Source organism: Arvicola amphibius, chromosome 1 (genome assembly GCF_903992535.2).
Source record: "Arvicola amphibius chromosome 1, mArvAmp1.2, whole genome shotgun sequence".
In the NCBI taxonomy this organism is placed as follows: domain Eukaryota; kingdom Metazoa; phylum Chordata; class Mammalia; order Rodentia; family Cricetidae; genus Arvicola; species Arvicola amphibius.
Window position 1 is genome coordinate 173,688,754 of NC_052047.1, and position 23,219 is coordinate 173,711,972.

The window sequence follows — 23,219 nt, forward strand, 5'->3', positions numbered from 1 at the left end:
ACTGTCACACACACACACACACACACACACACACACACACGACTTATGTATATGAATGCTTTTGCCTGAATGCAATTATGTGTACTGTGTTTGCATGCCTACTGAGTCCACCTGGAACTGGGAGTTATATATGGTTGTGACTTACCACATGAGTGCTGGGAACTAAACCATCTCTCTTCCCCCAGTGCTATAATTTGTTTTGTAAAATAGTTTATTTGGGGCTGGAGAGACGGCTCAGCAGTTAAGACCACCGGCTAATCTTCCAGAGGACCCAGGTTCGTTTCTCAGAACTCACATGGCAGCTCTCAATGGTCTGTAACTCCAGTCCCAGGGGATCTAACACCCTACACAAGCACACATGCAAGTGAAAGACCAATGCACATACAGTAAAAATAAATCATTTACCACAAAAAAGACAGTTTATTTGAGGAAGAAGAAAGATTAGCTAGGAACGCCAAGTTAAAAAATATTCAGTATTATGACAGTGAATCTGTCAGAAGTCAGTCAATAATTATGGGTAAAATGTAGAAGCAAAACAATTATTTGATTGGTTACAGTTACAGAATTTCCAGGTGTTGTGTGAAATGGGAATGTCACCATGTTGTTCCTGTTGGCTATGAACTTTCTTCACTCTCAGCTTCCTGTGTAGCTAAAACTACAGGTTGTGGCCCACTATGCACTGCTGGTTCTGGCTTGATTAGTGGTGAGCAAGTTCTAGTCCCATAGCTACATTCGGACTGAACACATGAGTGGCTCCAGGGGATCACATACACCTTTACCAGAAATGACCCAAGCTAAGCTTAGATTATATTTGCAAATATAAACATGATTATGACTAATTGTGCAGTGCCATTTCTCTTCATTTTAATTTGGTATTCTTCTCCTTTCAGGAATCTACTCAATACACAAAGCATTATTTGGGTTATAACCACTGATGGAGCAGTGACAGAAGCAAATACATCATCGTTGACTAAATGTCCTCTGGGGCTCAGAGTCACATAGCAGCAACTGCACAGGGAGTGTGGGCTCCTCTAGTTATAGACACCTGATGGCAATCATTAAGATGGGTGAAGTTTATAACATCGTGTTCTTTTGGATTTTTATCACAGAACACTAAGTATAAAAATAATGACAAAGACTTTTGTATAAAAATGCAATAAGCAACACAGTCAAATTCCCTACTGGAAAACAAGACCATACAAGTTTAGGGAAGATTTGTTCAAATACCTGGCGCTGTGATCAGTATCCAATCCATCCCAGAGGCTCATAAACTGAGCTTTCATCATTGCTGGTAGCTTTCATGGTCAGAACTTGAACGGTTTCGTTAGAAAGGAGTCTAAAAGAAAAAAGATCCTTAATCTTAGTAACTAATGATTATTAAAATTATTAAAAGCTTGTCAACTTCACAAAACAAGAAAAGGACTGGGATTAGTTGTTTCAGGTATTATCCTGATAAAAAACAATCCTGGTAAATTATTGAGCATATTAGAACACAATCAGTTCATAATCTTTCTATCCCCAAAATATATTCCTGTCAATATACAGAAGAGATTTTTAAAAAAAGGTTCTAATATGAGAGGCTAGCCAGGAAGCCAAATAGTGTTTGAGAGAGCCTAGGTATGTGGCCCTACCTTTCTAGCTATCTGAACCCTATATGCTTTAACTATGCTTTCATATACTCCTCCCTCCCCATCCTCCTCTCAGTAATAAACAAAAAACGGGAAATGCCTAAAATACTATTCAGGATGTACAACAGAAAATGTTTTAAACACATGTGCTAGCATTAACATATATATTACCATACACATATACTTATATATACATACATATACATGACAAAATACCTTACATAAACAACATGTAGAACCTTTACTTCTCAGGAATGCTTACCTTTAAAGGTAATTTATTATTCCTTTAAAATTATTTTCCGCCTTCAAATACAGAACACTTCATAAAATGCTTCTTACCCCCCCCCCCCTTTTTTTTCCGAGACAAAGTTTCTCTGTGTGGCTCTAACTGTCCTAGAACCTGCTTGGTAGACCCAGGCCAGCCTCAAACTTACAGAGATCTAGCTACCTGTCTACCTCTGCCTTCTGATGCTGGGATCAAAGGAATGCACCACCATGCTTGGCTAAAATGCTTTCTTAAAGGAGGGAAAAAATTGGACAAGATATAATCCTAGCACTGAAGAGGCCAAGACAAAAGAACTAACAGTTTCAGGTTAGTCCTGCGTTCCACTGTGAGTTCTAGGTCAGAGAAAGGATACCGAGTAAAATCACCTCTAAAAGCTAGAAGGAAAAAAAAAAAAACGAATAAAAAATGGAAATAAAAAAAATGTAAAAGTTTCTCTCTAAACACAAAAGACTGAATAAAGTATTACATTCTAAGAAAGAAAAAAAATCAATAGTAAAAAGTAAGACTTGTATTTTCTAGTACAACCCCCATTTCAAGTGCTTGTTAGCCATTGCTAAATACTATTGGGTCTTTGCCTGAACCATAGTCACAATTTACCAACTGCATATTAAAATGACATAAAATATGTTATAAAAAGGTCCAATATTAGAAGAAAAGAAGAATTTCCGAGAGAGCAAGGCTGGTAACGTAGCCTTTAAGCCCGCACTTGAGAGGCTAAGGCAAGAGAATGGTACCTTTCAAGGTCATCTTGGGATCTCTAGGAGAATTCCAGGACAAGCTAAGATATAGATAGGGCTGTCCTATCTTTGAGACCATTTTGAAACCAAAACACAAAAAGTTAATGTCAGAAACTATGTATCACTATGACAAGATGCCCTGCATACATATATCCTGGATGTTTTTAAACAATTCTAATTTATATAAAAACTTCCTATTACAGGACTATGAATCAGACTAACATATAGGGATATTTTATTTAAGTTTTAATAAATAAGCTGGTCTAAAGCTCAGAGGGCAAAGCTACCAGAGACCAGGCAGTGGTGCACACACCTTTAATCCCAGGGATTTGGGAGAGGCAGATGGATCTCTGTTAGTTCAAGGCCATCCTGGGCTATAAAAGATCAATGCAGAAATAGATCTAGGGTAGTGTTGGTTCACACTTTTAATTCCAGTACTAGGGAGTCACACACCTTTAATCCCAGAACTAAGGAGAATATAAAATGGGAAAAGACAGAAGCTCAGAATCTCAGTCTTGCAGTCATTCAGTGTTGGAGGTAAACTTCTCTGGTGGCTTGGCTGTTCCTGCTGCTTCTTTCCGATCTTCAGCTTGAACCTCAATACCTGTCTCTGGGTTTTTATTATTCATGCTGCACTCACATCTGTACTGGATAAAGACTAGTCACTACTTTTTTTAATATTTATTTATTTATTCTGTATACAATATTCTGTCTGTGTGGTATGCCTGCAGCCAGAAGAGGGCACCAGACCCCATTACAGATGGTTGTGAGCCACCATGTGGTTGCTGGGAATTGAACTCAGGACCTTTGGAAGAGCAGACAATGCTCTTAAGCTCTGAGCCCATCTCTCCAGCCCCCCTAGTCACTTACTTTTTTGACGACAAACTTATAAATTCATCTAATTTAACCTTTCTCAATTGTCTTCACTATCAAGAAGCAGTGCTTGCAAGGTAACTGTTTAAAATATTATGAAAACATCGGGCAGTGGTGCGCATGCCTTAATCCAGCACTTGGGAGGCAGAGGCCAGGCGGATCTCTATGAGTTTTGAGGCCAGCCTGGTCTACAAGAGCTAGTTCCAGGACTGGCTCCAAAGCAACACAGAGAAACCCTGTCTCTAAAATCAAAAAAAAAAAAAAATTATGAAAACTCCCACAATGTCCCATTACACAGCTACCATCAACAATCAGCATTCAACATAAATAGAATAGAAACTCATGTTGCTTTAAAATGACAATAACAGGGGCTGGAGAGATGGATCTGAGGTTAAGAGCATTGGTCTGCTCTTCCAAAGTCCTGAGTTCAATTCCCAGCAACTACATGGTGGCTCACACCATCTGTAATGGGGTCGGTGCCCTCTTCTGGCCTGCAGGCATACACACAGACAGAATGTTGTATACATAATAAATAATATAATAAATAAATAGACAATAACCTGATTTAGAATAGTAACAAGATGAAAAAAGACCGTAGATACTAACAAAAACATTGGATAATCAGGGTATCACAGCTCATGGTCTATAATCCCTAGCACTTACTAGGCTAAGGCAGCAGGATCACTTGACTTTCAGAAGACCCCATCGCAGAAGAACAAGAAGGGGAAGAAAAGAATACGGGAAGAGAACAAAAGATAAACATAGTATATATGTTTTTAAGGCATCTCTTACATAAACCCAGGTTGGCCTGGAACTTGCCCGTGTACCTGAAGATAACCTTGGAACTTGACCCTCCTATCCTTACCTCTCAAATGCTAGGACCACAGGCAATGAACCACCACACTCAGCTTGAATAAAGTATTCTTAAGGAAGCTAATATATATGTGACAAATCATGTTTCAACAACAGAATGACCACATGTCAATACACAAAGACTGGGCTACAGTCTAGAAAAAAGAGCATTTGCTTAGCATACTCAAGAGTTGATGTTTGACTCCTAGACCCAAAACTAGCAATAAGGAAAGACTGACATGTGACATGAATTTTGGTGAGAACTTTTACATATACACATCCAAAAGTGAATGTAATCTCTTAAAAAAAGATTTATTGATATTAGAAAGTTTTCTCTACAAAAGAATTCTGTTAAGAGGATACAAAGAAAAGCTACAGATTAGGGAAAGAATCTTGCAAAACATGTATGCAGCACGATTAATGAAAACCCAGAGATAAACATATATACATCACGATTAATGAAAACACAGAGACAGATATTAGGGGGTAAAAGCTGAGAGATCAGAGAAGCAGAGAGGTCAGCCATTAGAGAGACCTTTTACCCCTACCTCTGTACAAAATAACAATCCTGTCTTCAGTAATCTCAGAAAGAGACTGTGTGCGAGCTGTCTCCTCTTGCCTTATAGTCTCTCTAGCGTTGGGATTAAAGGAATGTAGCAACTACCATGTAGCACTCTATGGCAAACTAGTGTGGCTACTGGGATATTAAAAGGTATGTGTCACACATTGCTTGGTCTGTAAGGCTGCCCAAGGCAGCTGGTATTTACTCTCTGATCTTCAGGCATGCGTTATTTATTAAAATACAAGTGAATGTCACATTTTAATCTGAGGTTTGGTGAAGACAGTTGCAGTCTGAGGTTGTAGTCTGAGAGACAGTCAGAGGACAGGATTGCCCCTTCAGTCTGAGCATTGATAGAGGTAAAAGGTCTCTCTCTCTAGTGGCTGGCTTCTCTGCTTCTCTGATCTCTATCTTTCATCCCCTAATATCTGACTCTGGGTTTTATTTATTTATTAAGACTAATTAGAATTCATACATGTACCTGACATACTTCTGTTCAAAACATATGATCACCTAAGTCCAAAATAAGCTAAAACTTCAATTAAAAAGGGGGACAAAAATCTGAACACTTGACTGAAGTTCTGTAGATAGTAATTAAGCATGAGTGGTGTATGTAATGGTGTCTGTGTAGGTATATAAATAATTTTTTTTTTAAAAAAAGCAGAGTCTCATTCAATGGCCCAAGACAGCCTTGAAGTCACACAAATCAAGTCTAGCTTAAGTACTGGATTACTAGTATCAAGCCACCATGCCTGGGAAACTTTAAATTTTTTTTTAAGATACAGCAGGTTATAAATTGTTTCAATAGAAAAAAAAGAGATAAATAGTCTCAATGTGTAGAAGGGAAAGGAAAATTCTAAGGGGTAGGAGCTGATCTACCACACTGATAAACAAAAAGGACAAAACCATGTAACAGAAATAATACTGACTACACCAGCTTTCATATGACTATAAAATTGGAAATAAATATACTAATTTTCATAATAAATGCAAACTAACACTTTCCAAATAAAAGGGAGTTGTGTTTTAAAGTTTTTTTTTTTTTAAATCCAGCTAGTGGGGTGGTTGTGGCACACATCTTTATATCCTGGCACTTGGGAGACAGAGGCGGTGGATCTTAGTGAGTTCGAGACCAGTTTGGTCTACAAAGCAAGTGCCAGGATAGCCAGGACTGTTACAAACAGAGAAACCCTGCCTCGAAAAAAACAAAAAGACAAAACAAACAAAAAATCCAGCTATAATATTTTTGTTCAATTAAGATATACAACCAAAAACTCAAAATGGGTTGAAAGAGTAACTGATAAGAATAGATACACAAGGCAGTAAGCATTCAAAAACATATTAGGCGGCGCTGGAGAGATGCTCAGAGGTTAAGAGCACTGACTGCTCTTCCAGAGGTCCTGAGTTCAATTCCCAGCAACCACATGGTGGCGTCACAACCATCTATAATGAGATCTGGTGCCCTCTCCTGGCATGCAACCATACATGGAAGGAAGGGAATGTTGTATACATAATAAATAAATAAAATCTAAAAAAAAAAAACATTTAAAAAAAAAAAAAACTGTTAAAAAAAAAAAAAAACAAAAACATATTAGGCATCCTTCTCTCTTATAACATGTTTTGTTTTATTTAAAAAGACTTATTCTTAAGAGTTTGTGTGTGAGAGAGAGAGGAGAGAGTGACGAGAGATACAAAGAGAGACTAGGGGTGCCTAAATAACAACAGTTTAATCAGATGCCCTGAAATTAAAATTACATTCAAAGTGTCTGCTTGACCAAACCTGGGTCCTTTGGAAGATCAGCAACCACTTTATGAGACAGGGTATCTCTGTGTAGTCCTGGCTGTCCTAAAAACTAACTTGCTGTGTAGTCAAGGCTGGCCTTGAACTCAGGTTCAAACTGCCTCTGCCTCCCGAGGGCTGGGATTAAAGGTGTGCCCCCTACACCTGGCCTTCATCAAACCACTCTAAGCTAAGCCAACTCTAGCTCTGTTTTTTTTCTTACCAGTTTAATTTTGTTTTATTTTTTTAGTACTGGAAACGGAATATATAATAGCGAGTGGTGGTGCATGTCTTTTAATCCCAGCACCTGGTAGGCAGTGGCAGATAGAGCTCTATGAGTTTGAGGCTAGTCTGGTCTACAAAGTGAGTTCCAGGACATTGAGGGTTATTACACAGAGAAGCTCTGTGGGGCAGGGAGTTTAATTAAAAATTTTAAGACATACTTGCATTTTTTCATTTATGTGTATATGACACGTGTGGGTACCTACGAAGGCCACAAGATAGTGTTGGATTCCCCGTATCTGTAATGACAGACAGTTGTGAGTCACCTGACATGGACACTGGGAACCAAACTCAGGTCCTCTGAAGGAGAGCAGAGCTTTTAACCAGTGGGGGCCATCTCTACAATCCTCATATAATATATTACCAAGAACAAAAATACTGATGAGCCACAAAAGTTAGAGTTCATTAAAATTCAGGACATAAAAAGTAGAATTTTTTTCTAAGGTTGACTATCAAAATGGAAAAGAATGAAATTAATTTCTATCTCACAATATATGTTAAAGAGGGGAGGGAAAGGAAGAAGGACGTAGAATGAAGGATGAGGGAGGGAGGGATTAGGATTGCGTCTTTTGCTTTCTTCATTTCTTTCTTCCTTCTTCTTTTTCTATCCTTCACTTCCTTCCTTCTCTTCCCTTGCTTTTCTTTCTGCTTTCCTTTCTTTCTTTCTCTCTTTCTTTCTTCTTTCTTCCCTCCGACCCCTGTCTTTTTTCCTTCTCCATGTTGTTTTGTTTTGTGACAGGTCTCACTAGACCAGGCTGGCCTTAAACGCACTATGTAATAGATACAAATGACCTTCACCTTTAATCCTCTTGATTTCCATTTCCAGAAAGTCTACTAGAATTACAGGTGTGGGCCACCAGGCCAGTTTAATGCACAAAATAGGCAAGCATTCTACCAAATTAAACTTCATTCTCAACCACTTGGCCTGGAATTTTTGATTCTTTTATAATCTCCAGTGCTGGGATTGCAAGCATACACCTCAGTCCTTTCCCAGATTAGTGTAACACTTTCAGAACAAGCAACCCCAAGATTAAAGGATGTTCAGCTTCTAGATATGTATCATGAATAATCATATGCATGAGAAACATTCATAGAAATGTCTACAACATATGTACTATTTGAAAATGGAGAAAAGACATTTAGCAATCAAATAGGGAGTAAAACGAGTTTATGGTCCACTTCACGACATGGAAATGATACACAGACTATTAGAATATATATTTTGAGGCTAGCAAGATGGCTCAGAGGTAAAGGCTATGACTGCATAATGTGGTGACCTGAGTTTGATCTTCCAGTCCTATGTAAATGTGAAAGAACTGACTCTACCACACTGTCTTCTGACCTCCATATGTGTGCAATGCCATCCTCACCCATACAGATTCTTTAAAAAGACCAAATCTTGGGGCTAGAAGATGGCTCAGTGGTTAAGAGCGTTGACTGCTCTGTCAGAGGGTCCTGAGTTCAATTCCCAGCAAGCAACCACAAGAGTGGCTTACAAACCATCTGGTAATGTTGTATGAAAAACAAAGCACTCATACACATAAAATACATGAATAAATAAATCTTAAAAAAAAACAAATCTTTGGTTTACCGTAGACTAGACAAATACTAAAAATTATATCTGGCTCTCTCAAAGCACCTCTAAATGACTTAAGACGCTCACAGACAGAAAACAGCATACCTAGTTCATCTATGAATATGATGGAAGGCGGTAAGCTTGATGGCAAGGGAGAAAACAGCAGCAGCCAGTTTCTGAGATTCTCCGTACCACTTATCAGTCAGTGTTGAAGGCTGGAAGGTTATAAATCGACAGCCTGCTTCTTTGGGCTGTACTTTGGCAATTAACGTTTTCCCACAGCCTGGAGGTCCCTACAGAAGAACACCCTGGAAATCAACAATATTTCATTAGTAACCCTTAAGAGAAATAGGTTTTCGTTAGTTTACAATAAATATAGTACTAATTTCACACACAAAAAAGTCTCATTACTGAATTTCTTCTTATTAACTTTTTAAAAGTAGAAAAAGGTACTAGAAAGAACAGATTGTGCTTGAGTTCAGTGTCAGAAAGGATAGGTTATTGGAGATTGCAGCATCATAGCACTCTTTCTCTCATGCAAAGGGTCCACGTCAAGATCCTAAAAACTATTATCTTGAAGTACACAAGCTCATACTATGTCATTGGCTTGACCAATAAAACCATCTAATAGCCTTCCACTTTCACACCAGAAGAGGAGCACCACACATCCTGATATGACTCCAGGAAACGGCAACTTCCAACAGACTGTGGTAAACACATTTTACCATTGCTCAAGACTTATGTCTTCGTAAAAAAGGAACATCAGTCTTTTCCAGGGATAATCATCTTCTCTAAAAAAGTCATTATCAGCAGTAGCATTCTAATTTCCAAAGGAGGGTAAAACTGTTATCCTCTATAACTTTAACTGACAGCAATCCGACCCTAAATACAAATAAGGGTGGTTAATAGTTTAACATATTAAAGATCTTAACAGGTTAAGTAAAAGCTTAAAAGAAAGGCAAACCATTACTGCTTCCTCACTTAAAATGATAGTAGCTTTTACTGAAGCATCACTAAAATTAGGGTCCTAGCTAGAAATTATCCAAGACAGGATTTTGGAATTAATAATCCAGTCTTAAATATTTATTTAAAGCTCAATTTTTCTCATATAATATATCTTACTTTAAAATGACATTTAATAGTTGGTACATAATAGAAAGAAACTGGATAGAAATAAACTGGAAATAGAAATATCCAATATTGTCTCAAAACAGAACAAAAGTAAAAATTCAAAAGCAAGCTGGGTGGTATACACCTTTATCCCAGTACTTGGGAGGCAGAGGCAGGTGGAGCTCTGCATTGGAGGCCAACATTATCTACAGGAATGAGTTCCAGGGCAGCTAGGGCTACACAGAAACCCTGTCTCAAACCACCTCCCCCCTCCCCGCCCAACACAACACAAAGGAAAAAATACGAACTTATTTCAAAAACTTAACCATTTTTTCCACTTAAAAATAATGCTCAACTTTTCCTTAAGTATACATAGATTTTTCCCACTGGTTTTTCATGTTTTAAGACTAAAGTTGGAATATCTACCAACCCAAGTTTAATCATTTTAAACTAAGCTATCAAAAGGCTATTAAAAAATTTAAATCTTTAAGCTTTGTCATCATCAGTGATTATTAATATTTTCAAGCAATCTCTTCCTTTTAAAAGGTCTTGCTATGCCACACGTAGCGCAAGCTGGTCTCGTATTCACCCTCTAGAGTCCTGAAACTTCAGGCACGTACTACCATGCCTGGTTCTTTGTAATTTGAACTAAGTCATGTAGGTGCTGAAATATCTACTAACACTGTTTTGTGGGTAACCACATAAAACAATAGAGACTGTAATGTAATGTCATTTTCATTTAAAAGCTGAAAATACATTTAGGATTACATTTTAATGTGGAATGCAATCTAACTAGCACACCAAGTTTTAGACATAAAAGCCGCTATATTTTGATACACTTCCAGCTATACACCATCACTTCACATATATACACAGTACTTTAAGAATCTGACTGCTTCAAAGCATTTATTTATCACTTTGAATATTTTACCCCTGTGGTATAGCTGTATAATCCTTAGCAGATTAAAGTTTTCCAATTATTTCTCATCACAGATTACAATTAGTATTCTTAACTACGTAACTACTAATATCTAAGGATTAAGGTGTGTAATAAAAGCCTAAGAGTCATAATCCTCTGGTAAGATGGAGCTACGACAAGGGCATGTGAGGAGATGTCAATGTCTCATTTCATGACCAGGTCCTAAGTCTTACAGTACTATAGTCTTATAATATTGGGGAGCTATCACTGGAATTATCCATTACATGCCTTACTCTCCTTTCCTGTATGGATACTGTTTCACAAAACTCCAAATGGTCTCCTCACACTGGCAGTGAATCTCCAAGGCCATTCAAGTAGTACTTCTCCACTCTTTGCTCAAGTGGTCCCCATGGTATTGACATATATGAGGAGTAATAAACAGTTCTGCACGCTAATGAGACACTGTGCAAAACTTTTCAGATTTCCTTAACTAATGTTACTTCCATAACAGATGCAACAAATCAAAAGATGTTTTGTTTTATAAAAACTTAAAAATTCATACCCCTTTCTGAAAATTAATCTCTGTGCCTTTCCCCCCAATCAGCCTCTTTCTCTGATGCTGGAATTATAGGCATGTATTACCACATCTAGCTACACTTACATAGGATCAGCTAAGATGATCTTTTTTAATGAAGACTTTACATGGTTAAATGTTACAAGCAACTAAAGGATTTAGGTTAAGGAATAACATGTACAAAACAAACAAATCCAAATTTGAGATATCCTTCAGTAGTGACAAATATGTATTACCTTATTAGTGACTAACTTAAATTTTCTGCTTTAGTTTTTCTGATCGTGTCTAGCTCTGTAGCCCAGTCTAGCCTTGACTTCAAAATTCTCCTGTCTCAACCTCCTAAGTGCTTATAAGAACAAGCATGAGTCACCACGTTCAATTCAACTTTTCTTTCTGAACGTTATCTTAAATTATTTGAATTACCTTTAACAAAGCTTAAGTATAATTAAAGTTTGCATGAATAAAAATAGAAGGATCTGAAGATATAGTCAGATGCATTCCCAACTCCTTAAGTGATGCAGTTCCCAAAGTGAAACCACGAATGGAGACACTGCTTCAGAGTATTTAATCTCAATGTAAAGGTCAGTATTTCCAGCTCATCTTGCAAATGCTATAAGAAGCACTATCATCTAAAAACAGATCACTAAAAGGAAAAAATAAAATCACTAGCATTGCGAACCAACAAGATGCTGGCTTTGCTTGGAAACAAAGCCAAATGAAAATTTTGATATTTGAAATTTTTTTAGACTTAATTTCTCAAATTTCAATTTACTTACATGTAGTAAATTTTGATATTTGAAATTTTTTTAGACTTAATTTCTCAAATTTCAATTTACTTACATGTAGTAAAATTTTGATATTTGAAATTTTTTAGACTTAATTTCTCAAATTTCAATTTACTTACATGTAGTAGACAAGCATTTCAAATAAAGGAATTATTATACACTTATATTCTACAAAGTAGAATTCACCAAAATTCTAGAAGTGAAAGAATGAGTGAATATTTTTAAATTCTTTATAAAACAATTCGCTGGATCTTAGCATTCTACTAAGAGTCTGATTTCATGGAAAACATTCCCTTAAGACAAAAAAATTCACAATGTTTTCTAGACTCTTAATGCTTAGGCAAATATATATACTAACCATACCTTTGGAGGCTGCAGAAGCCTGGAATTCTCAAACAAATGCTTCTTTTTGATAGGTAAGATGACTGTGTCTTTCAGATCTGTAATGACATCATCTAAACCTGCTATATCACTCCAAGTAACCTGGCAAAAGTTAAAGTCAACGTGAATTTCACAACTTATATACATGTGAGCACACACTAGCCCCCCCATGCCTCCCAATGGCAAAGTGTTTTATAATTTAATAATACATGTGAATAAAAGGCTAAAGCTGTAGATAAAAATGAATAAAAAAACTTTTCACAGAAATAAACTCTATGATGCTGAAAAAAATTTAATAATTTGTTATACTGAAAAAAACACCAAGGTTGGGAGCATTACTGAAGAGTAGGAGACCTTGCCTAGAATACAAGGAACTATTCCAGCGATTCCAACAATTACGATTCCAGCAACAGGAAAACAAAAAGCACACACATCCAAAACCTGTAAGGATTGAATAAGGTAAACTCATTCCACTCATGAGAAAGAAAGACTCTGATATAAAAAAAAACAACAAAAAACAAAAACAAACAAACAAACAAAAAACCTGAGAACAGCCAGGCAATGGTGATCACACCTTTAATCTCAGAACAGAGGAGAGAGAGGTCCAGGAAAGTGAGCTCCAGGACACCTGAGACCACACATGTCTCAAAACACCCTCCACCCCAAAAGAAAGAGGCTGAAGAACAAACTTAAAATAATTTAGCACTGCCTACCAGGAAAGAATTCACTGTGAATGTAATTACATTCATTGTGAAACAAGACAGGAATTAAGTTTTAGAAATAAGATGTATACCCACCAAATTGAACTTGCAGTTTTTATTATGAAAAGTACATCTGTAGAGCTGGGAAAGAGGACAAAAAAAAATACTTGCCCTACAAGCATGAGAACAGAAGCCCAAGTCTCTAGAATCCACATAAAGGCAGGTGGGCATAGCAGCCACCTGTAATCCTAGCAGTTAGGAGGCAGAGGCTTCTGGGGAAAAGCTGGCTAGATAGACTTAGACCCATATGCATTGGATCTAGCAAGATACCCTCGGTCTCAATAAGTAAAGCAGAAAGTGATTAAAGCCACCTGATGTCAACCTGACCTCCACATCCATGTTTACACACATACCTTTATATTCACATTCACATACATATGAAAACACTTATATGCACACGAACTCACACCATATATACACACATACAAGAAATAAGTAAACAAACTATCAAAAATAGGAAGAATCTTAGTAAGTCATAAATAGGTGTATATGTATTTTTGAAATAGTATAGAAAAATCTTCTAAGTCATTAATCCCAGCACTTGGGAAGCAGAAGCAGGGAGATCTCTGAGTCTGAAGTAGTCTAGTCTACAGAGTGAGTTCCAGGTCAGTCAAGTTCTACACAAAAAAAAACCCTGTCTTGAGGGGGTCAGGGGGAAGGAAGAAGAAAAATGAAAAAATCTTAAAATCTTCTATACTCGACTTGTAAAAATAAATGGGGGTGGGGAAGATATGCTGCAGAGATGGCTCAGATGTTTAGAGCACTGGCTAATCTTACAGGGGACCCAGGTTTGAGGTCCCAGAACCTACATGGCAGTTCACAGCTGTCTGTAACTCCAGTTCCAGGGGATCTGATACCTTCTGGCCTCTACAGGTACTAGGCAAGCAAGTGATTTACAGAAATACATGCAAGGAAAACACTAATGCACATAAAAAATACATAAAAATGTAAAATTCAAATAAATTATATGGAAGTCTTGGATTAAAGGTGTGGTTAGAACTCCTTACTAACATTTGTGAGGCTCTAACACACACACACGAAAAGGGAAAAGTTCAACCTAAGCCTTCACTCTAGCTAGAGCAGTAAGTGATCAAGTCAGAGGCAATAGTTTACAATGTATTTACTCTCTTTAAACTTGGGACAAGGGGACAAATCAGTAGACCAATATGAAGAGTGATAGTTGTAATCAAAACAAAATACTGTCTATTAATGCATCCTTATTCAGAAAAAGATACAATTGCTCCCTCTCCCCACAAAATATTGATACTGTAAATTCCTAAGTAAAAATAAAGTAGGGGCTTAATTCTAGGGTATGTATATATCTCTGCATATACATATATTAAAAGACAGATTTTTTATTTTCTAGACTTAGAGATGCAGTTATCATATTTCATTCTATATTTATACCAACATAGCATTAATGTGTTAGATAAGAATATTTTGTATATCTGTTGCTATATTTATACAGTAGCCTGAATTTATAATTATAGTAATCTGATCCTCAAAAAATTTACCAAGTAGGTAAACAAATACTATTATCTATTGTCTTTGAGGACAATACATGAGGAATCTGAAACAAGAAATCATCTGCAGAGGCCCTGAGCTCTTGGAACCTGGTGTTCAGGATCCTATGTTGGTTACCATTTTAAAAAAAAGGAAATCTAAACTACAATATAAAACCACATGATTAAAGATGTTTCATATACTACACTCATTTCATTAAACCTTGTGTGCAGAGTTAACACAGCAGGCTTGATACAGTATCCTTAACAAGATGATCCTTGGGTACTACCAGGAAACTTAGATTAGGGGAAATTTTTTCATTCCTTGATAAAAACAGCTCAGTTCTCCCCAAATTGCATTAACAATATGGTTTATGGAGACTACCTCTTTTCCTTGTAGGAGTACAGAATTTTGATACACATATGGAAAAGGAGTCTGTATGAACAGACCCCAGTAAAAACACACGGTTATGTCTCCAGTAACCTTTCTGGTGGTGACACAGCACATGTAACCACAGCTTAATACAATAATGGACATGGTCTTGAGATAGCACTGGGAAAGCACTCTTAGAAAAGTGGGCCTGGCTTTCTCCAGGCTCTGTTCCACTCCTTTTGACTATTGTTGCTCTGTCCTTGTCTAACTCATGCATGAATCACATCTGTGTGTGCAACATGCTGAGCTGCTCTTGACCCCTCTTAGGGACTTGCTGAAATTAGTCATGTTCTTCCCGGTCTTTGACACAGGCTGCCCAACCAAAAACAAACAAACAAAAACAAAAAACCAAAGTAAGAGTAAACAAATAAGATTAAAGTTATATACATGCATATTAAGAGGGTCCACCAGATGAGCAGCAATACTCATTTCATATTCAGAAAGCTTCACATTTTTCACACCAATTTGCTTCATCAGTTTTCTGCCTAGAAGAAAACAAAAACAAGCAATCTCTGATTTGATATTTAGACACTGACACTTTAAAACAGGTAAGAATTATGAACAGCAATGAACAGTAAACATAATACTTTCCAGAGATACTCGACTCCTTGTGAATTTTGGGTTCAAAAAAACCAAAAACTAAAAACTGAGGGTCCACTCTACTGAAATCAACAAAATTTAACCAGTTTTTGAGAAATGAAAGCTGGACAGGCATGGGTAAAAAGACTCTCAGAACCTGGGAGGTTGAGGATTGAGAGCTGGGTACAATAATGTCTGAAAACTTGTTGATCAGGCAGATGGGCCTAAGAGCATCCTCTGCTACCAAGCAAGTTCAAGATCATCCTGGGCTACACGAGACCAGTCTCAAAAGGTGTGTGTGTGTGTGTGTGTGGTGTGTGTGTGAGAGAGAGAGAGAGAGAGAGAGAGAGAGAGAGAGAGAGAGAGAGAATGAATAGGACACATGATTGAGAGATCAGTTCAATCTCTCTTGGCCCCAAAAGAACTCAGGGTAGTTGATTTCTTTCCCAGCAGAGTATGGCGGTTACAGGTAAGTTGTCATTATAAAAGTCCAATGAATTAAACCAAACAATAGACAACTGAGCTTATTTCTTTAAGCTAATAAAGTACCTGAAATGGATATCCAACTTCCTTGAACTTACCGAGGTTCAAACACAAGAAATGTTTAAACATATGTACTTTTAATTTTTTTAAGATTTATTTTATGTATGAATGTTCTATTTGCATGTATGACTTTATGCTAGAAGAGAGCATCAGATTCCACTTTAGACGGTTATGAGCCACCGTGTTGGTTGCTGAGATTTGAACTCAGGACCTCTAGAAGAACCGCATGATCTTAACCGCTGAGTCATCAACAACAAAGATCTGAGTAACTAATAACAATAAAAATAAATTAAAATAACATACAAGTATAATCTTGAAGAAAGGTAAAATAGCTTGAAATAGTTCTAGCAATGCCAGATTTTCAGTTAAAATTAAAACAATGGTGAACATTTTCTGATTGTGCTAAATATGCCAAAACACAGTAAATAGATGAACTCAGAATGATCTCAGAAGTATGATTTATCATGATGATAAACAAAGGCACGATGGCAAGAACAACTGGAAGCTTACATCTTAATACACAAAGCAGTGAAGCACCTCCTCCAACAAGGACACACTTCTTAATCCTTCCTAACTGTCCCACCAATGGGGACCAAGTATTCAAATATGTGAGTAGATGGAGGCCATTCTCATTCAAATCACCACCTCAATGGTAGCTCAAAGGTAAGAATATCTACATTCCCATTCAAATCACCAATTTTTTTGTTTTGCTTGTTTTCTTGAGACAGGGTTTCTCTGTGCAGCCCTGGCTGTCCTGGAGCTTACTCTGTAGACCAGGCGGACCTCAAACTCAAGAGATCCACTTGCTTCTGCCTCTCAACTGCTGGGATTAAGGGTGTGCACCACTACCACCCAACTTTCTTATTCTAGCTCTTTGCCAGGACTTCTGTATAAAAGTTCTTGTTTCTAGCCTCTCCCATTTCCAATTCTTCTTACACACTACTCTAAGAAGAAACATCCTAAAAGAACTGCATTGCACATTATCCAGCAATGCGAACATATTTAATATAGTTAAAGGTTTACCATTACCTATACACATGTCTGTAATTGGTCAATAGCGTTATTTGCAGTTAGCCAGGAATATATGGAGGAAAGTAGAGGGAATGCAGAAAAGCCACAGCCCTTAGTCAAGCAAATCCCATCATGTTTTTCACTGTGATATTGTTGCTATGGTAACAGAATAATCCTAGAAGCAAAATGCATGGCTTTCTTTCAGTTGATGATGGACTTCTAAAATGCTCTTGGGTTTTGCTTAAAGCTTTAATCCACTCACCAAAAAAGAAAGGGAATAGAGAAAATAAGATTACAGCTATGTTCCCTGATTGTATAAACCAGTCCTTACCTTCCCCTGTAGGCCCCACTACAGTCAACTACATAAAGTCTTTCCTCTAACCTAACTAGTCTCCTTGGTATTTCTTCTCTGGCCCTGTCAGTCCTATCTGCCTTAGGACTGGGTTCATGTTCTATTTAACCTTTTCCTTGCCTAGCCTTGTGACCAAGCTCTCTATGAAGTCATACTCAATTGCCTAAATCACTGATATCCCTTTCTCTAAAAACCAGTGTGTCTTTACTGATCACTACACGACAAACATGAACTGCTTACTACTACAACTGATATTATCAAAGACAAGTATTTTTTGTTTTGTTTTTTTCTTACCAGGGTACAATGAAAACATGACACTTTACACAGCAGTTATTTACAATAACATAGCAGTTTATACACACACACACACACACACACACACACACATATCTTAAAACAGTAGTTGTAGTTCTGGGAAATCTGCCACACTCTTTTAACTACCATAGGAACCTATATTCATGTAATATCCACTTACACAAATAAAAGTAAATCTTCAAAAACATATAACGAAATGAAAACCCTGTTACCAAAAAATGATAAAAATTTACCAAATCCTGACCTGAGAGTTAAACTGATTTCCATGATTTGAGGGTGTGTGAGGGAGAGGAGGAATGGGGAAGAGTTACACTGTTACATTAAGGTACACAATCAAATTAATTTTTTTTCAAATTAATTTGGCAACATAGCAACCAAGCATGTTGGCACATAGCTTTAATATCAGCATTTGGGAGGAAGGAGGATCTCTATGAGTTCCAGGCCAGCATGGCTTACACAGTGAGTTCCAGATCAAGCAGTCTTGAAAAAATTCAAACAACAAAACAACCCCTATATTGTACCCAAAAGAAGATTCTCACAAAAGCTCAACTATACTGGCTCCTTAATTTCAAACTTTAAGTATTAAAAACAGTAAGGAAAAAACCTTTTCTGTTGTTGGAAAGTCCAAAACAAAACAAAAGAATCTTGTATTGACCAAACTTTACAGATTGTTAAAATAGCAAAAATAGGCTATCAATGCAAGTTAATTTTTTGCCAATTATTTTATAATCAAATTCAGGCAATAAATTTACAAATGTCCAAACTTTTTTCAGAGACATATTTACTATGACATTTACAAAACTGTAGTTTTCACTTTTTGCTGATTAGGAATAATGCATAATATGTAAAAAAACTATTTGTTTATATGTTTCCCACGCCTGTCTGTAGTATTTGAAAAACCAAACACCATCTTTTTTAATATAAATGTTAATTTAAATGGATCAGAGTCACAACTCACAAAATCAATCTAAGAAGTCATGAGTACAAACATCTGGTCCTCAACAGCAAGGAAAAGCTGAAAGACTTCTTTAAAACTTATGTTTCTTAAGGATGAAGAGAAATCAAACAGACATACCAACCTAGTAAAGTAATGATCATAAGAAACAGCAACTGAAAACAGTCAAATCAACTTATAGCCTGTAAAGATTTTAAGCTAATTCCTAAGAATTGGGTGGTACAAGTATAAGACTGACAATTCTTAAGTATTTAGAAATTTAAACGCCATACAAAGTAAAATGTATACTGTTGTCTAAAATAATTATTTGTGTTTGTTTCGCTAAAGATTTTCATCTAGATTAATTTCTATCATGTTCCTGATGAAAATGTTCTAATAAGGTTGTTATTTTAAAACAACAACAACTGTATTTTCATCTTGGGGTAATACTGACCAAGCAAGTGAAAGACTTGTATGATAAAAACTTTAAGACACTAAAGAAGATAGAAAGATCTCCCATGTTCATGGGCCACTAGGTTTAATATAATAAAAATGGCCATCCTACCAAAAGCAATCTGCAGATTCAATGCAATTCCCCCGATAATTCCAACACAATTCTCCACAAACATTGAAAAAACAATTTTCAGCTCTATATGGAAACACAAAACCCAGGATAGCTAGAACTATCCTGAATAATAAAAGAACCATCCCCAATTTCAAGTTGTACTACAAAGCTATAGTAACAAAAAAAAAACAGCATAGTATTGGGACAAGAACAGACACTGATCAATGGAATCAAACTAAAGACCTAGACATAAGTCACACACCTATAGACACCTAAATTTTGATAAAGAAACCAGAAATACACACTGGAAGAAAAAAAAGACAGCATCTTCACAAATGGTGCTGGTCAAACTGGATGTCTGCATGTAGAACGCAAACAGATCCATACTTATCACCCTGCACAAAACTCAACTCTAAATGGATTAAAGGCCTCAATATAAAACCAGATAACTGAACCTGATAGAAGATAAAGAGGGGAATAACCCTGAACTCATTGGCACAGGAAAAAACTTTCTGAGCAAAACACTATCAGCATAGGCAATAAAACCAAGAACTTATAAATGGAACCCCATGAAAATGAAAGCTTCTGCATGGCAAAGGACACAATCATTCAGATAATGTGGCAGCCTATAGGATGGGAAAAGGTTTTTACCAACTACATCCAATGGAGGACTTAATAGCCAAACATATAAAGAACTCAAAAAACATCTGGGCATAGCGACACCCACCTTTAATGCTAGCACTCAGAAGGCAGAGGCAGGCGAATTTCTGTGATCTCTGTGAGCATGAGGCCAGCCTGGTATATAGAGCGAGTTGCAAAACAGCCAGAGCTGTTCCACAGAGAACCCTATTTTGAAAAACAAAACAAAAAACAAGCTAGCTCTGGAGTGATGGCTCAGAGGATAAGAGCATTGACTGCTCTTGCAGAGATCCTGAGTTCAATTCCCAGCAACCACATGACAGCCCACAATCATCTAATAATGAGATCCGATGCCTCTTCGGATAAGCAAGCAAACATACAGACAAGATAATGCATACATAATAAATAAATCACCAGGCAGTGGTGGCTCAAGCCTTTCATCCCAGCATTTGGGAGACAGAGGCAGATGGATCTCTGTAAGTTCAAGGTCAGTCTGATCTACAGAGACAGTTCCAGGACAGCTAGGGCTGTTACAGGAAAATCCTGTCTCGAAAAACCAATAAATAAATACATACATACATTTTTTTTTTTATGAAGAAAAAGAAAACATGCTAGGTGGTGGTGGCATATGCCTTTAATCCCAGTACTCAAGACGGTTCTCTGAGTTCAAGGCCAGCCTGGTTTACAAAGGGTGTTTTAGGACAGTCAGACTTGTTACATAGAGATAACCTGTCTTGAAAAACCAAGAAAAAGAAAAAGAAAGAAAGAAAGAAAGAAAGAAAGAAAGAAAGAAAGAAAGAAAGATAGCAAATAACCTAACTTAAAAAGTGGGGTACAGATCTAAAATGACTTCTCAGAAGAGGAACTCAAATGGTTGAGAAACACTTAAAGAAATGTTCAATACCCTTGGCCATTAAGAAAATGCAAATCAAAACTACTAAAATCAATAAAACAAGGGACAACTCATACTGGTGAGGACATGGAATAAATGGAACATTCATCCACTGCTGGTGGGAGTACAAACTTGTACAGCCACTATGGGAATCAGTGTGATGGTTCCTCAGGAAGAGGGGAATCTATCTATCTCAAAACCCAGCTATGCCACTTTTGGGCATATACCCAAATGATGCTCTATCCTACCACAATGACACTTGCTCAACCAAGTTCACTGCTGCTCTATTCATAATAGCTAAAAATTGGAAACAACTTTTTTTGATATCCTTCAAAAAAAGAATGGATAAAAAAATGTGGCACATTTATACAATGGAGTATTAGTCAGCCAATGGAAGGAAGAAAGGAAGGAATAAAGAAAGAAATCATGCAATTTTCCAGCAAATGAATACAGCTTTAAAGAAAATCATCCTGAGATATCCAAGACCCAGAGAGACAAATATATTCACTTATTTGTGGACATTAGCTATTAAGTCAATGATAAATAAGCTACAAACCATAGAACCACAGAGGTTAGGTAAAGAGTAAAGGAATGGTGGAACAGATAGATCTCCCTAAAATCAAGAAACAGACTAGATAATGATGGATGGATTTGGAGGATAGGGGCCGGGAGAATCAAATGGAGATAGAAAAGGGAGAAAATACAGGGAGAGACAGCTAAAATTCAGGGTCATCTGAGGGACAGTTTTAAAACCTAGTACAGTAGAAACCTTATATATATATATATATATATATATATATATATATATACACACACACACACATATATATGTATATATGAATGAAAATGATCTAAATGAAATCACCAAATAATGGGGGGAGAGCCCCAACTAAACATCTCTTGCTACAAATGAAGCTTCCAATATCAGGATTGGGTTACATCTAACAGAGTAGTTGGCTAAAGGAGTCCCATGGGAATCCCTAAACCAATGTTGTTGCCAAGACTACAGGTTGTTCTCCACAAACTGAAAGAAAGGCTCCACTGCTGAAGACAAAGGTTACACAACTCATTGACCATGGAGAGGTCAGGCTGGTGATTACACAAAGCCTTCATCTCTACATTCTAGCATCTCTGGTACAGGAAGGTACTCAGCATCTACCAAATGTGGAACATAAACACCAACCCAGCCAAAACCGTGATCTACAGTGGTATCCTCTATGCAAGATATTCTGGGCCCTAAAGCTAGGGTAATATTGGCAAAAAGCTTGTGGGAGTAACTAACCAACATCTGATTTGACTTAAGGCTCACTTCACAAGATGGAAGTCACACTGAACACTGCTGGGGGCTTGGGTGACCAAGAACTTGATACTAGGTAAGCCCAGGGACTTAGACTAAAAATAAATACTACTGTTCTTCAAAATCAAACAAAGACACCTTGCAATAAAATGACTCCTAACAACACACAGCTTTGTTCCTGCAGCAAATAGGAACAAATACAGAGACCCACAGACAGACTTTATGCAGAGACTTGAACGCTCAGCCCTAGATGGGTGTCTCCGACAAATCCCTCCCCTCAGGGATCAGGAAACCCCGTGAAAGAGACAGAAGACACTAAGAAAACTAAATCAGCAGTTCTCAACCTTCCTAATGTTGAGTATTGTTATCAACTGTAATGTAAATATCTGATACGCAGGATTTCTGATAAGTGACCCCTTTGAGAGTCATTTGGACTTGGGTTGCAACCCATAGATTGAGAACTGCTGCTCTAAAGCCACAAGATAACAACTTGTATGAACTCAGAGACTGAGGCCTGCACAGGTCTGCACCAGGTCCTCTGCATATATATTATTATAGCTTCCAGTTTCATGTTTTTATGGGATTCCTGAATTTGTGAACAAGTTGGTCTCTAATTCTTGTGTCTTCTCTTGAACTCTTTTCCTTCTGTTTGTTTTATCCAATTTCAGTGTGTTAGTTTTTGTTTTATACCCTATTTTATTTTATTGTGATCCCTTAGAAGCCTGTTTGTTTTCTAATGAAAGAGAAAGGGAGAGGGTCCAGATAGGAGAAAAGGTGGGGAGGAACTGGCAGTAGAGAGAGGGGAAACTGTAATCAGGATATATTATGTGAGAAAAAAAATCTACTTTCAATAAAAGGAGAGAAGAAAAAAGCAATGCAGACAAAAACAAAACAAACTATATTTTCATTCATGATTTTTCTTTTTGATGTTTATTTACAGAGTAAAAAAGACTTTTAGAATTAATATTAAAAAGATATATTAATAAATTTTAAAACAAGTTTTATATTTACAATCTTAGCTTGGGTAAAAATATTTGCTAATAGGAGACATGAC

The 23,219-nt window shown here is 37.0% G+C and overlaps 1 protein-coding gene across 1 annotated transcript in view; it reads right to left on the reverse strand.

Annotated features, from left to right (window-relative positions):
• The window catches only part of Atad1 (ATPase family AAA domain containing 1), a 43,665-nt gene that overhangs the window by 14,637 nt on the left and 5,809 nt on the right, over positions 1-23,219 (reverse strand). The window contains 6 exon segments of the mRNA XM_038341594.1: positions 1,228-1,292; positions 1,295-1,353; positions 8,679-8,712; positions 8,714-8,881; positions 12,325-12,444; positions 15,426-15,519. Coding sequence (XP_038197522.1) covers positions 1,228-1,292; positions 1,295-1,353; positions 8,679-8,712; positions 8,714-8,881; positions 12,325-12,444; positions 15,426-15,519 — 540 coding nt within the window.